At 38.7% G+C, this 16445-nt stretch overlaps 1 protein-coding gene across 1 annotated transcript in view; it reads left to right on the top strand.

Annotated features, from left to right (window-relative positions):
• LOC122815880 (E3 ubiquitin-protein ligase MIB2-like) overlaps positions 1–16445 on the top strand; it is a 782860-nt gene that overhangs the window by 728766 nt on the left and 37649 nt on the right. Inside the window, exon 20 of the mRNA XM_044088707.1 lies at positions 4923–5074. Within this exon, the coding sequence (XP_043944642.1) occupies positions 4923–5074 (152 nt within the window). The remainder of the gene's footprint in view (positions 1–4922; positions 5075–16445) is intronic.

Genomic DNA, 16445 nt, shown 5'->3' with positions numbered 1-16445 from the left:
ATAAAGGTTTATGCTTCATTAGTTTTATAGTTCAATCAGTGCATTTTATTTTAACCAAAGCAAGTTATGTAAGACATTATGCAGTCCCTGATGAAACACTTCTTTTTAACCATTAAAACAGACACAGTCAAGGGAAGAAAAAATGTTTTCTACTGTCGGAGGCAACTTTTCAGAAGATTCTAAGCCAGTAAGTGATTCCATTTGCTAATGATATTTACTACTGTTTAGTCATTGGTTTATGGAATAAGCACAAATTAGACTATGGCAATTTGGATCAGACTTATCAAAATGAAATGCAAAAGCAACTCAGGGTGTGGTGAGGCTGGGGAGTGCAGCTTATATTTTATTTTCAAACCCGGCAGTTTGTGGAGAACAGTGTTTTATTTGTGTTGTTGTTCTGCGTGTTTCACAATGCTCATTGGTAATAGGAAAGTTTGAACTCTTAATCTCACTGTTAGAAGTGAAGATTTGCATATACTCATTAGGCTGCAGAAAGGACATCATCATTTACAAGAGAGACATTAGATCACAAATGAGATTAGAAGCTACAGCATCAGCAGCTATTAATGAAGAAATATATGGACAGCATAAGGGTCATATTAAATAATCAGGAACAGACTCTAGGCTGAATTCATAAGGCTTACCTTGAGGTGTACACCACTTTGTATTCAGAAACAGCCCTATCATGGTGCTTTTGTACAAAGACATGCAGCATCTTGTAGATCTGCCTCTGTGGCCGTGCTGCATACTAATGAGGCAGTTCAGGGGAGAAGCATGTACTAATTAGCCATGCACTCTCTCTCCCCCTGGGGAAGACATCTGGGCCACTTATCCACACCAAGGTAGTTAAGCGTGTTTATCCATCATGGTAGAGGTAAGTGCCAGGGGCTTTAGTTATAAGGTAGAGTTAGGAGGTGTATGCATGCATATATGCAAGGGGCTGTGTGTGTGTGTGTGTGTGTGTGTGTGTGTGTGTGTGTGTGTGTGTGTGTGTATCTCTGTCTGCCTGGAAGGCAGCAGTAAAAGGAGTGGGAGAGTGCATGAGGTATATGTGTGTATATGGATGAATGGTTGAATGTGTGAGTGAATGCCATTGGGTAGGGAGGGGGCTATTTCATCTGTGTTTGTGTGTGTGCATGTACAAAATTTGTGTGTGTGTGTGTCTGTTTGTGCATATGCAAAATTGATGTGTGTGTGTGTGCTCACACATGAGCGTGTGTATGTGCAAAATTGATGTGTGTCTATATATATATATATATATATATATATATATAGTGTGCATGTGTGCGCCCACACGCACGTGGGTGTGTGTTTGTGCGTGTGCAAAATTAATGTGTGTGGGTGGTTGGGAAGAGTGGCTGTCATACTTCTACACCACACACCCTACACCCATGAGCAGAGCCTGGAACAGGAACCACGAGCCACCAAGGATAAAACACTTGTGCCACAGCCACATTTCAATCAGTAAGGGGATTGGATGGTGGGAAACACTAGACTCCAGGGATAAAACTCGTTTCCCTTAACAACACTTAAGAACAGTACAGGGTGCCTTAATGGCACTTACAAGAGTACAGGGATCAGGGGTAGGGGAAAGGACTAGACACCAGGGGTAAAACTCTCATGCTCTATTGGCACTTATAGTGCAGGGATCAGGGGTAGGGGAAAGGACTAGACACCAGGGGTAAAACTCTCATGCCCTAATGGCACTTACAGCAGTACAGGGAATAGGGGTGGGAGAAAGCACTAGACACCAGGGGTGGGAGTTAGCATCATGTATAAGATGTGTACCTCACAGACACAAGGTACAAGATTTGACACTCACCTTTAAAAAGAAAAATTGAGTATGTTTGGTTTGATTCTGGCCTCTGGTTATTGGCTAGGTTTGTAGCAGTTTGCAGGCTGATAGCCTGGTATTTATCTATGAACCACTGAAGCTAGCCTAGTACGTACCTATGAACAACTGTAATTAAAAAAATAAAAATAAATGCATATCTGAAAGCAGATTTGAACCATGCACCCATGACATAAGAAACCTGTATCTGTCTACTGTACTAATTGATATATTAGTGGGAAAGGTGATTTTTTTACATATATATATATATATATATATATATATATGTGTGTGTGTGTGTGTGTGCGTGTGCATAAATATATATATATATATATATATATATATATATATATATATATATATATATACGCACACACACACACACACACACTCACACTCACATACATATATGTAGGATCACAGTCATTATGCAGTGCCTGCAGTATGTTGTCATGTATGAGGGGGAGGGACAGGAAATGTTAGGCAACCTTCCAACTTCTTAAGCTTTTGCCATAGCATGTATTTACTAAAAGATTGCGGTGGTGCAGCGGTTAGCATTGTCACCTCACAACAAGAGATTCTCCGGTTTGATTCTTGGGTGGATTGCCTTTTGTGTGGAGTCTGCATGTCCTCCCTGTGGTCAAGTGAGTTTTAAAGACATGCAGTTAGGTGCGTGTGCCTTCTGTGAAGGTTGGGCACCAGGCTGGCAACTCAACACCATAAAATCTCCACTGCCAATTAGTCTGTGGACCAGTGATCCGCTGTGGCAACCCCTAACGGGAGAAGCCGAAAGTCATTATAGACTGAAAGATATGAAGTGTTAAACTCAAATGTCTGGCATTCAGGACTGACTTTAATCATCCCTAAATTTCTTGGGAGGGGGAAAAATAGATATTGTGGACTTTCTGACAGTAGGTACAGGTATGGGGTATGTGGGTCTATGTCATATGTTCAAAGTTTGAAAACTTCGAACGTTAAATAATCGAATTTAAATGTTTGAAGTTTCAAACATTGAGCATATGATCAAAAAAAAATAAGAAAGGGAACTTACCTGACTGTTGTAAGCAGGGGGGGGGGCAAGCCCCCCTGCAGCCCCACTCTTTAAATATACCAACTCTGAGACCGCACTATAACGTGGTAAATGGAAGATTTCCCTTACTGCACTGTAGTGCAGTCCCGGAGTTGGTATATTTAAAGAGCGGGGGGGGGGTGGGAGGTGCAGGTTGGCTTGACCCCTGCCTACAGCAGTTAGTTTTGGGTTTGTTTTTTTTTTAATCCTATGTTTTATGTTTGAAACTTCAAACATTTAAATTTGATTATTTAATGTTCAAAGTTTTCAAACTTTGAACATATGATATAGACCCGGGGTATGTAGTGTGTGCATGTGTGAGTGTGTATTTTCCTGTGTGCTTATGTGTGTGTGGGGGGGTGACTTGGGGGAGGTTGCCCGTACTTTACAATGAACTGCACTTCACCATAGTTAACTACTATTCATAGACATGCAAGTTAGCTGATGTGTCTAAGAATTACTCGTGGTTGCACTGTGTAATACAAGACCTTTTTACCACAGCTTATGACTCACATTGGAGCTGTTAATTAATCCCTGGGCCTGCCTGGTGCAGTCGCAAATCGATGACAACCTAGCCTGACTGGCAACCCCCAGCACAGCAAAAGCAGAACCTTCCTCATAACGCTTCTGCAGGTTAGGGTTGGACAGAAGTAGGCTGCAAAAGATAAAATACATTAAACATTAAGGTGACCATTACCCCAGACCTTTTTGAAATATTTTGTAATTACAACAAAGTCCCACCATAAAACTAATGTATTCTGCATATCAAAATCATACCACTCCATACAGCATCTGATATGATGCAGAGATCTAAAAATAAATTCTTCTTTATATGCATGTACTGCAATTTATGACCTCATTCTAAATGGGCCCTTTTGTATCCTTTTGTTCAGAGTCATTCTCATTAGCTCTAAGGTAACCTAAAAGCATATGACCCCTTGTTTAGTCCGAAGCCATAGACTTGCCTGCTTTTGGCTGATATATGTATGCAGCTACTTCTATGACAGAACTAATGGACAGTCATGCTTAACAAGGTTGAAAAGGAATTTAGTATCTTTCTTAATGATTTTAACAGTAACTTGTTTGCTGTAGTAAAACATCAATAAAATTAAGTGTGATTATTTCTTTTGCCTTTTATTTGTATAGTTTGCTTAGCCAGATTTGTCAAGCTGAGATGCAGGTATAAGACTTTAACAGGTATGAGACTTTTAAGTAGATTTTGTTTCCTTATGTGGAACTTAGTAGACTTAGCTGTGAAATGTCAGTTATTTAAACCTGCAAGGCATCTTAGTTCTTGTTAAATCTGAACCTGCAACCTTTTTACACTCAAAGGGGTTGTTCTAATACCCGAGTCACATAGTTAAAATTTATTTTTGAAAAAAAAAAAATCTTTCTGAAAAGTGACTTATTTTTTTTTAAATAAGTTACATTATTTTAAAGCAGCATGTAATATTGGTGTAAATGTAGATGCATTTAATTCTAAAATAATTTAATAAATACTTCACAACTGCAGAAATCCTCAGTGATGTTAACCTGCTTAGGTTTTAATGCAGATACACTAGTCCTGTGTGGTTGGGGTTGGAAAACATTTTCTGGTAAGATAACATGGTTATCACATTAAATTCCAAAATCAGCATTGTACTTCTTTGATGTTTCATTGTAAACAATAACACACACAGAGGTTATTTAATTCTGTTTGTGTTTTTGGAATATCTTACTATTGAATACGGTATATATATATAATGTAGAGGAATATGCCACATTAGGATGGATTAGTGTCTAGGAAAAGGAACTGCCTGATTCTGTTAAAATAGGAACAGCTTTAATAACAGAGTAACTATGACTGAAACTGATTATTGATAATTATATAAATTCACTAATCACTTCCTTTGAGTAAGTAGACAGTGAGATATGCTGCTATCCTATAGCATACTTATCACAACTGATAAACTGTTATTAATTACAGCTATCTTGTTATTATTTAAATGCTTGAATTTTGTTATAATTGTGATCCTGTTTTAGGAAGAAGTTAAAAATGGAGAGAAAAAATAATGGACATCCTGTGAAGGCGCTGAAGTTGTTCCATGGAACATCTGAGGAATTAATCGATCCCATCTGCCAACAGAACTTTGACTGGCGTTTAAGTGGCCTTCATGGAACAGTGTATGGGAAAGGTAAAAATGTCACAAAGGTGTGATTTACAAAGAAACATGTGTGAACTAATATATCAAAGCATTGCTTCATTCACACATGTGCAGTTTGTAGTTGCCAATTCATTATTAGAACAATTTCCTAGTCTTTAATGTTTAGTTCCAGGAATTCACATCTTGAAAGTTAATTCATATAAAAATAAGAAAAGAAAATCATTTCAAAGCATGTGCAATATTTGCATATGTGCTTCTTGTAGATATCAGTTGACTATTAGAACTCCTGCCCAGCAGTTGATGGCTACTTTTAAAAAGGTCACAACTTAACACTTTATAAAAAAATCAGGTTAATCTTGTCTCATGTCATATGTAGCATGCACACATGAACGGTCGGTAAAACATCATTCCTTCATATAAATTTATGATAGAAGCAAAAAATTATTTTTGTATCCTGTGTGCCCTTCAAATATGTGCTGTCTATAGACATCAGTTATTGTTGTCTGATACCAAATAGCTAATTTTAGAAATTACTTCATTCTCCAATACTTTGTGCATTTCAGGTTTCAGTGGAGCATGATGCAGAAAAACTAATCTTGGCTAGGACACCATATTGACTCACTCACAAACTGCACATACAACTAGCAATTTATGACTGTGAATTTACATATTACATGTATCTGAGATGTCAGAAGCTACACTAACCATTCAAAACCAAGGGAAGACAGGTAGAATCCACCTAAAAGGTGTCACAGGTGGGAAATTACTATCCACATTAAGTCAGTGTTGTCTTATATGTAGGCCAACCACATTACAAGTATGACAGCTGCATTTAGCACAGAAATTGTAATTTATGTACATTTATTTGGGTTATGGTGCCGATCAATGATCAATCAGTGTTCATTTTAAATCACTGTACTGCCAGTATTAGAAGGTAGTGTAGATAAGACATTATGGAATGTAAGTTAGACATTAATAAAAGCAAATATTAACAATGTGTTAAGCACAGAAGGAAGCACGTTATCACTACTAATAGTGAATATGAGGCACCTGCTAGTGAAGCTGATCCCATATTAGTAAAGGAGCATCATGAAGTGAAAAAGTGAAAAGGACAGAAGCACAACAAGGCAGAACCAGCTGCAGGTGATTAGATTTAACAGAAGCACAGCAAGGCAGAACCAGCTGCAGGTGATCAGATTTAACAGAAGCACAGCAAGGCAGAACCAGCTGCAGGTGATTAGATTTAACAAAAGCACAGCAAGGCAGAACCAGCTGCAGGTGATAAGATTTAAGAAAGACTTCTATCTGTAGAGTCTACTGATTAGTCAGTTATGAAGGGGATGTGCAGAAAGTGAATGGAGAGGGAAATGAAATGGATTTACTCAGACATTTCAGAATGCAGTCTAACACCAAGACAGACTACAGAGTACAGCAGACTTCCTTAGGTATAGCATGCAACTTTTTTTAACCTGGTTGCTTTACTAACTTATGTCATATAACCTTTAGAGAAACAGTAGCATAACATAGGACCGGTCTTACTATTGGGATCAGTTGCTTTTTAAGCTGTTAATGCTGTCTTTAAGATGGTAGTAACATTCAAGACTTCTTCATATGAAAGTTTAATTTTGTTTACTTTATTCCTGAGAACCATGACAGAGAATTGTTAAGAGCTTCAAATTGTGAAGTAATTACAATTTATAAAGTAATATCAGAGAAAATGATTTTTGCTTCAATGGTTTTAACATCCTTTGCCTCTCAGTGACCACTGCTTCCCTTAGCTCTCCATGCCCATCACTTTAACGTAGGGCAGCCCTAATTTATGCTAAAGATTGTCAAGTCATGGGAACCATCATGTGCTGGAGACCATCATTGTGAGGGTTACCTACTGAGACCCTTGGGAAAATCATCAACATGTGCATTGCGTGTGGACGTGGGTGTGTGTGTGTCTTTGTGTGTGACCACCTGACTATACGTGCATAAACAGACATTCATGCTGGACACAACATGTCTACTGGCATCTCCTATCCTGCTGATTTTATATACTTTAATTCCTGATCTCCATGTGTGAATTTGCAACCACAGGAGAGTTCTACGACCCTCTCTAAGGAAAGGACAGCAAGTTAGATACCACCTGGTTCCTCATCCAAACTGGCCGTCTAAGCGTCATGATGCTACTAAGAAAACGTGTCACTAGTGTTACAATAGGGAACTCCTTCATCGTATTCATCAAGTCAGCTGGCATGAGGAAGAACATTGGTATTTTAAAACCAGATGTAAAATAATAATAATAATCTGTTTTCATTAAACACATCTAGGCAAAAAACTGGTACCTTTGTAGTTTTTGTTACTTAATTCCTTATGTATCGTAGTGTGCAGAAACAGGTGCTAAAAACTGTAAATTGGTTCTTTTCTGTAAATGTTTCTTCATTTATAATAGAGATGGTGTGGAAAAGGAAGTGAAACATACGAACAGAAGGGAAAAGGAATTCTAATCTGTCAATTCAAGTAGCTGTAAAAAAATCCTTTCTAATCACCATATTCAACTATCTCCTTTTGTACAATATAAATATGTAACAACTCTTTAGTAAGACTTTCTGCAAAGGGAGCTTGTAGTTACTAAGCTGCTCTCTGTATAGAACTTTGCATTTAATATGGGTCATTTCCAAGTCTTATGAATAAGAGAATCCAGAAATCAAATTTCAATGTCTGGTGAAAGAAGTAGAATTAATAGTTTTGGAACCACTAATAATGTTTCATGTACATTCTAAGCAGGTAAAGTTTAGTCATATAATTTTTGTGATTCAAAGAGATTGAACATTCTAAATTTAGTGAAGAAACCATTGTCTGGCTTGACCAGGTACCTCTGTACAGACCCTGAATTGTTATTTATTTATTTTGGCCAAGGAGCCTACCCTGACCATCTTGCCTTATCCACAGTCCCCTGACTGATACACTGGGACCGGAAGATCAAGGGCCCACTTGACCCATTTACTCCACTTAGAGTCAGTTCTAGTGTATTTGGCCCATCTATTTCAATCACACACAAGAGCTCATTACCCCATTCCATGTCCTTGCAGGCCAGAATAAACTCTGGGGGAAAGGTATCATCTGGAGTGAGTTCATGGATTATTTGCTTTAGGGTCCTATCTGGAACCCATAACTTCTGCACTGCATCTATGATGTCTGCATAGAGTTTGTAGCTCACAGATGTACACACACCTTCATTATGTCAGCCCTCATTGCATTGCATTGCTGTATATGAGTGAAAGTGTTCACAGTGGACCAAATCACAACTTTTCCCCTGAGGTGAGTGAGTTGAAGTGAGCTACATCACTTCCATTTGTCTCTGCTGAACTTTGGTCACCTGGTGCTTAATCAAGACTTTGTCCATATACACCAGAGGGCTGGCCATATAAACCTTAGGTATTGACTGTTAATCAAATAATATTCTTCCCCTTCCATAGTTTTGTTAACAGAGTATAACCTGGCTATGGTACCATACTGAGACATTACAACTGCAATGGAACCTGAATTATGGTCCCAGGTAACTTAAATGGAGTATTTTGTGAATTTGTATAAAATATATGTATAGCTTAAAAATGCCTATAGGTTCATAGGATGATACCAGGCTATTGGCCCAGAGGCCCTTATAAGCCTAGCCAAGAATTTTGCCCATGTTCCCACAAAGTCAGCACCTGTGTCCCCTGTCCAGCAGGGACACAGACGGGATCCCAGGGGTGTATTTTCTGTTTCCCATCCAGTCATCCAGGTTCCTCTTAAAGAGGACTAGAGAGGTACTCGGCTTGACATGGAGAGGGAGTCTATTCCACAGACAGGGGAGTCTTTGGGACACAATTCTATCCCTCCAACAAGTTCTAGTAATGTCACAGACCAGGTTGAGGCTTTGTGTGTGGAGTTTGACTTATGGATATGCAACAACTCCATCAAGGCTGGATCTGAGATGATCTTGTATGCCAGACACAGGTCACCTCTGATCAGTCTGTACGAGACTGAGTAGAGGAACAGGGCTTTTAGCCTATCTGTATAGGATAGGTGCTTGAGACCCTGGATTTTACTGGTCACCAGCCTCTGTGGTTTCTCCAACTGCTGCATGTGCTTGGCAAGGTATATGCCAAAGGGGGCATTGTACTCGATAATGGGTCTGATAAGGGAGTAGAACAGGGATGTTATGACCTCCTTGTTCCTGGATGAAATACCCTTATTTATGAGGTCGGCCATGTAGAAAGCCTTCTGTACAACGTAGGCAACGAGGTGGTCAAAAGTCAAGTTGCTATCAAGCTGGGTTCCCAAGTCCCTCACGACTGATTGTGTGCTTAGTACATTGTTATTAATGTGATAATTAGTGGGGATGACATTTTCCCCAAAGGGGATAATGATGCATTTCTTGGCATTCAGTTTGAGGCCATTCTCCTGACACCAGTCATTAGTTTGGGTAAGGCCCTCTTGGAGGATGTTCACATCACTAGGGGAATTTAAGGCAGTGCCCAGCTTGCAGATATATTACTACACTGGTTATAAAGTATATGTTGATACTTTTACTAAAGCATTGAAGGCTTAGGCAAGCAGCAGTTTAATGGGACTGAGAGAGTAACAGTGACTTTTCAGCCATAAGTCAAGCTATGTCTGTGTATTAATTATAATATGTAACACCTTAAAACATTGTTTTAATGTTCAGAAGTATGGGAAGGGGTTAGCTCAAGTATCAGTAATGACAAATAAAAATAATGTTTGTTTATATTAAAAAAAAAATATGATGTAGTGAAAACATCGATGCTCAGGAAGTACAGCTATTCCCTGCGGATTCATTTCTGTCTCACTCGCTAGTCCCCTATGGCTGACCATTGGCTACTCTTCAAACTCCATGTACCCAAAGCCACCATTTTCTCACAGACTAGAGCCAGTATTCCAAACTGGAGCAGAGGCCGAGTCATGTCATTGCAGTGTCATCTTGTTGTCATGGGGATTTTTTATTTCTTTATGCCCAACCTAATCTTGCCCCTACATGTGATATCAACCATAAAATCACATAGATATCTGCCTGTGCATTAGCCATCTTGTTGGTGGGCATTGTACCCCATGATCAAATTTTGTCACAGAGGGATGGATCTGTAACTCAAGGCCAGGAGAGCAGTACTTGATTAGTACTCCTGGCTCCTGAGGACTCAGCTGGTAAATAGGAACCAAGCAATATTTTGTCAGCTTGCCTATCTTGGGGAAGGGTGCTGTGTTTGGTACAGAGTGGCATACATTAGGGTGAAATGCCATTGTCTTCTATAGTCACATTTACCGTCATACTTTGAAAGCTTTTCAAATACTGTGCAGGACAGCCTACCATAATTAGACCCCTTGAAGACACTGAATATTTTACACTGAAGCAGTTTTATAAATCAGATCCGCTTTATGTTATTTAGTGATTTATTCAACATCTGATCTGATATATGTAGGAAGTATGGTGGAACATTCTACTCAAAGTACTTGGACCACCCCAGTTGTATCCTGTACTGCCATGTCCACTATATAAAGTTAGCAAGTTGCTACCATGTTCATGTGAACTTCTTGTAGGTTTTCCACTTTCCTGCCACATTGCTAAAACATATCTGCAGGTTAATTACCCATAATTAAGTGTCCTTAAGTGTACATGTAAGAGCAGATGTGTTCCAGTTATCAAATGGCAGAAGAGTTACTGGCATCATTACACCTGGATGCACAAAAGTGGTTATAACAATGTATGTGCATAACTAAATAATAGTGAATCATGCCAGAGGGGGGCTACTGTTTGTTTATTAATTGATTGATTGATTAAATGTATGATGAGCATTGATATGATCCATGCTACCCCAAAAAAATACTACACACATCTTCCTGAACTCAGGAAAACAGACAATATCTCCAACATGTGCAAACACACAAGCAACTGAAAAATAATTTGTTCTGAAGCATGGACATTTTGCAGATAATGTGTTTTAGTTTGGGAGTGGAGTTGCAGACCCCCGTACTACACACATTTGATTTTCAATTTCAGAATACTGAGTTTCAAATTATATTTACAATACTTTGTGTCCTGAGATAGTATAGACAATGGTTATGTTTTGTAACCTTTTATACATTTACATTTTTTTAACCACACTTGATAAGGAAGACTTGGTTTTAAAGTGCTGGGGTTAGTTGCATTGTTCTAGTGTAGCATGCATTTAATGCTGCATTTGCATTTCATATATTTTTGTGTTATAGGTTCATAGGTTCGTACTAGGCTATCTGCCCTAGGGCATTTATAAGCCTAGCCAGAGTGTGTGTGGCTTTTACCACCCCTTAAGATGAGAATACTACGCCCATTTAGGATTTAGAGCAGTGAATTTTGTAGGATCACTTGAGTGTTTCCTCTTGTTCTGCAGTCACTTTCATGATCTGCTTATGACCTGGTAGTGTACCTCTCACATTTGTTCAAGAATACATGACAAAGCCAAAAATTATGGGGGGGGGGGGGGGGGTGAGTATAGGTCCAAAATCAGGGTCAGTTTTAAAATGTTACTGTAATTTACTTAACAAGTTACTAAAAACATAGGTTTTATATTGTCATACATTTTTTGAGTATTAAAAAGTAGTAAACTCTGTGGCTAGCATTACTGACTGACTGACTCTAATACTTAGTGATTTACCAGAAAATCAAAAATGTTATGAGGGAGAGTCCAAACATCTGAGGCAAAGTCATACAGCTGAGAGGTATGCCTACTTACCTTCAGGAAGGATTGACTGAAATCAGGATCGGAATTCTCTCAAAAGAGTTGTAAGGTCGGCAGAAAGAATCACTGGCACCTCCCTTACACCTCTGGAGGATCTACACAAATGCTGGTGCATCGACAGGGCCAAAAAGATTTCCAGCGATCCAACACATCCTGCCAATGGTCTGTACACTCGCCTGTCCTCAGGCAGGAGATACAGAAGCCTGCATTGTAAGACCACCAGACTAAAAAACAAGTTACTTTCCTCTCTCCATTAGACTGTTGAACTCTTGGGAATAACGATCCATGACGCCTGTTACATAACTAGCCTATCAAGAGCCTTATTTTATGGATGTGAAATAACTAAGTGCAATACTAAGGTAGCTCACCTACACACTGAAGGACTGTAAAGTGCAATACACAAACTGTGCAGTAATTCAGTCTAATCACAGATATGCTGCTATTGTTTAAATTTTACTTTGACAATATTACCTTCATATTGTTCCTTGTCTTCCTTGTCTCCGGTTCTGGGATGGGTGTGGGCCACTGCTGTCCTACTTTACAAATTGTTACTTATTACATTTCTACTGTGATATTTTATTAATTTTTCTGTCTATGTGTGCAACTGTTTCCTGCATTGAGAATGAAGCATTGTAATTTCGTTCAGCTTCACTGCTGTGTAGTTCTGAATGACAATAAAGTTTTCTTTGACTTGACTTGACTGTTGTAACCACATATGTAGGTCTGAGTATATGTGTATGTATGTATGTTTATATAGGTCTGCCTAAATGTTGCAAAACTCCAAGTTTGCACAATACCGGGTAAAGGGCAAATTCCCTTACCCTGGTAGCGATCCTTAACTACTGTCAACAGATTTCTTGTTGACCGAATAAGGGAGACAAGAAAGCTGTGGATATTAACCAGATCTGACCAGCTTGAGGGAAGCCACATATATCTATCTATATCTACATCTACATATCTATGTTTGTATATATATACATACATACATACATACACAAAGACACACACGTATATATAATATATATATATATATATATATATATATATATATATATATATATATATATATATATATATATATATAGTTCTAAATTTCGAAGTGTCAAAACCGTGAATTTCTTATGGTCGAGACCTCAAAATCAAAGTTTTGAAACCTGCCAATTAAATATACCAACTCCGAGATCACAGTACAATATCAGTTAAACAAGTAAAGAACACACTGGCTGAGCTAGCTGGTTATGGTCATTACCAATGAGTCCAGTTAGGCTTTGATGAATAAACCTTATTAGCATAACTGTGCAAGTCATATTTGCCTTTGCCAAATGATCTGGTATTAGGACTTGTCTGGAAGTTAAGGGAGGTGCTAATTCTGTAATTAATGAGCTAACACCATTAGATTTGTAACTGATCAACGCATATCATAAGGAAACCAGAGCACACTGATGTGGCACCTGGCTCTGACACGTTAGCAACTAATATTGTTTCTGAATGGATGTAATGAGATGTTATTGCTGTCCCTTGACTGCTATTGCTGAAACAAAATTCCACATTTCTGGAGAAATTATCATTTTAAAATTAGTTCAGCGCTGTAAGCAAAGTTACAAATGACAAAAACAACTTAATCTTTAAAGCCAAAATGCACAAATTCATATATCGAAGTGCACTAAGCTTTCTTGTGCTGCTTTTATTCTGTGACTGTTAATGTTAGTTTGGTATTCCTTAAGTGCATGCTTGATTTGCATACACATGTATATGCATTACATTATGATGCTTAGTTACTGTATTATGCAAATATTCATGCGCAAAAGAAAATGACATTTTACTGTTTTCAGTTGTCAGGTAAAAAAAACAATACAAAAAATTCTTATTCTTATCCTAATGCTTTTTTTGTTTTACTCTAAATACTATATGAATATAATTATTGTGCACAACAAGAAATAGGCATCTTTGTGCCTGAGATGGCATTTAAAGATTCATCTGCTTGTATGTGGGACATCAGTTAAGGCACACAGGTGTCCCTGTCCACTTTCTACTTCCTTCTCAGCTGGAGAGAAGTAAATGTGAGGTGAGCCCTCACTTTGATATCTGCAGATGCCTACATTTCAACTGTCGTGCTGCGATGGTATTGTAGATCTGATCCTATTTGTCCTTGAAGTTGGCATCCCCAGTGCTTTTCTTGTTCATTCTAGTTTTCCATAATCTCCAGTGGCCTTGTAGTTTCTTTTCATAGAGCTGTGGAATTCTAAAAGTCTCATTTCTTACAACGTAAAATTCATATCCTTTCTAATCACATCTAAGTAAAAATGTAGCATTTACACAGTGTTTAAAAATAGAAAAAAATCCCAGCTGTTATTTTTAATCTATGTGCAATTTGTGAAAATGTCCCATTGTCCCAAATGGCTGTTATTAGGTATTTTTCACCACAAACATGCCATACCGCAGGAACTGTGGTGTGGTTTTATCAGCATGCAGGTGTACCTCTTTATGATGAGCATTCCTTATTCTGAGTCTTAAAAAGGTCATGTTTCATGCTGTTTCAAATTGAAAGGGTCTATCGCACATTTATTAAGAATTTTAAACTAATATCCATGGTAAATTATACTAAATTATATTAGTTCATTAAAATAATTTTTTGTAAGTATAAAATAGCACATTTTAACCATGCTGTAGGCTTCCCAGTTGAAGCTGTTCGTAAACTGTCAGTAAGTGTTCAATATTTTGTAAAGCTGTTCCACATTATAAGAGCTAGCGTTCCTCATCTTGAAAATAGAAGATTCAGAGCTAAGATGCAAGTGGTGGATCCCAAACAATATTTGTTCAATATTTTGTAAAGCTGTTCCACATTATAAGAGCTAGTGTTCCTCATCTTGAAAATAGAAGATTCAGAGCTAAGATGCAAGAGGTGGATCCCAAACAATATTGAGTATCATTGTCAAGGAGGTTTGCCATCCTGTAATACTACAGAAAAATCCAGCTCTGTCCTGCATGATATCATACCAGGGGGCTGGCATATACCCAAGTGTACCTGACACCATTCCAACTTTTCAAGCATAGGTTATATGAATACATGATAGTCTGCCTTTATGTCATAGAGGGATAAAGTCCTGTCACCCAGATGACCTGAGTTGAAATGGCAGCTCAGGCACTGGATGAGATGGACTAGGGACTGTGGGACCGAGTAACTAGTGTTAGCTAGCCCATCCTGGAGAAAGGTAATGGTGCTTCTTGTCACTGCAGAATGCTGGCAGCCATTGTCAGCTCACTGGCTACAGTGATTTTTCACAGAAAAGGTGATGTGGGCATGGCTTACCATCACAGAAAAGGAGATGTGAGTATAGCTTACCAAACTAGTGACAGAACCACTCCTTACCTTGTTTGTGGAAGCATGCACGCACAAGGAGGGCACAGTAGTCCCCCATGGTGATGTGGTTGCTCTTAGCAACCACTGGATGGAGGGACTAAGGCTTAAAGGGAAAATACACTAGCCATCCAAGTTACCGAGGAATTCAGGCAAGCCCGGAGAAGGGGCAACAGTGGAGGATAAGGTAGGGGGAGGATAAATGTTGAGAATCACGCTCTTCTGTGGGTAGCCTTAACAGTCTGTGGCAGAATCAGGGCTATAGAAGATGTTAGTCTATGGACAAGTGTAACACCAAAGCAACCTTTCTACCTGCTTAGATGATAGCTCCCTTTGGCCATCTCTTTCCCATGTTGGTGGCTACTTTGTCACCACTAACAAATGAATAGTCTGAGTCTTAGAGGGAGACAAAAAGCACATAAACAATACAATGCCAAGAGGAGGTAATGAGGATCTGAAACATGCTGTGTACGAAAACTTCATTGTCTATCCCTGTCATAATCCAGACCACTGAACCTATTGTGTAATCATTCACAGTCCAAAAGCTGGCTGTCCTGTCTGTATGTTGGCCATAATAATGTATGCATATGAAAAGTAGAACTTACCATATTACACCTCAGAATGTAGGGGTGATGTTCTCTGGGACTTTGATATTAAAACACAGTCCACATTGATTTGAGATGTTTCCTGTGTGCAGTCTTTGAACAATATTGTTGACTCACATACATCAATGCTGACCATATGCTCTGTTCCTGTCCGTCATTTCCAGACTCCCCACCTGACTTAAGTAAAATTCAGCCTCTTTGTTGGAAGTCATACTGCAGATCCATGTCATGTCCACCATATACTGCTTATAGTACTCATCTGGACTTGCATGTGGAGCACTTCTTATGCCACGTAACCACATAGAACTCAATGTGGTACTTGGATGCATCTGTGTTCAGTACCAGTGTAAATTTTCTAAGTATTGCAGTATTCAGAAGATAGGGATGGTCTGGGAATTGAGATTAATATTTGTGATTCCTCATTAGCCCACAATGCATGAGGAATCATGGAGACCTATTTTCAGATGTGGCTACCACATAAATATTTGGGGTACCCTACCCTAAGAATAAGATGTCTTGGAGTCCCATAGCAGCCCCTCCATTATACATTATATCCTGTATCAGACTGCTGTTCCACAGATTCCAGGCTGGAAACTATTAGGTGACTCTACTATCTTAATTATCACAAAAATGCTGGGGGTGGAGCTAGCAAGAATGCTGTGAGCATTTCATGTGTG

The sequence above is a fragment of the Protopterus annectens genome, chromosome 11.part0 (assembly GCF_019279795.1).
Source record: "Protopterus annectens isolate FY-2018-M chromosome 11.part0, PAN1.0, whole genome shotgun sequence".
NCBI lineage: Eukaryota > Metazoa > Chordata > Ceratodontiformes > Protopteridae > Protopterus > Protopterus annectens.
Note: the sequence above shows the minus strand (reverse complement) of the source record. Positions and strands in the feature narration are given on the sequence as shown.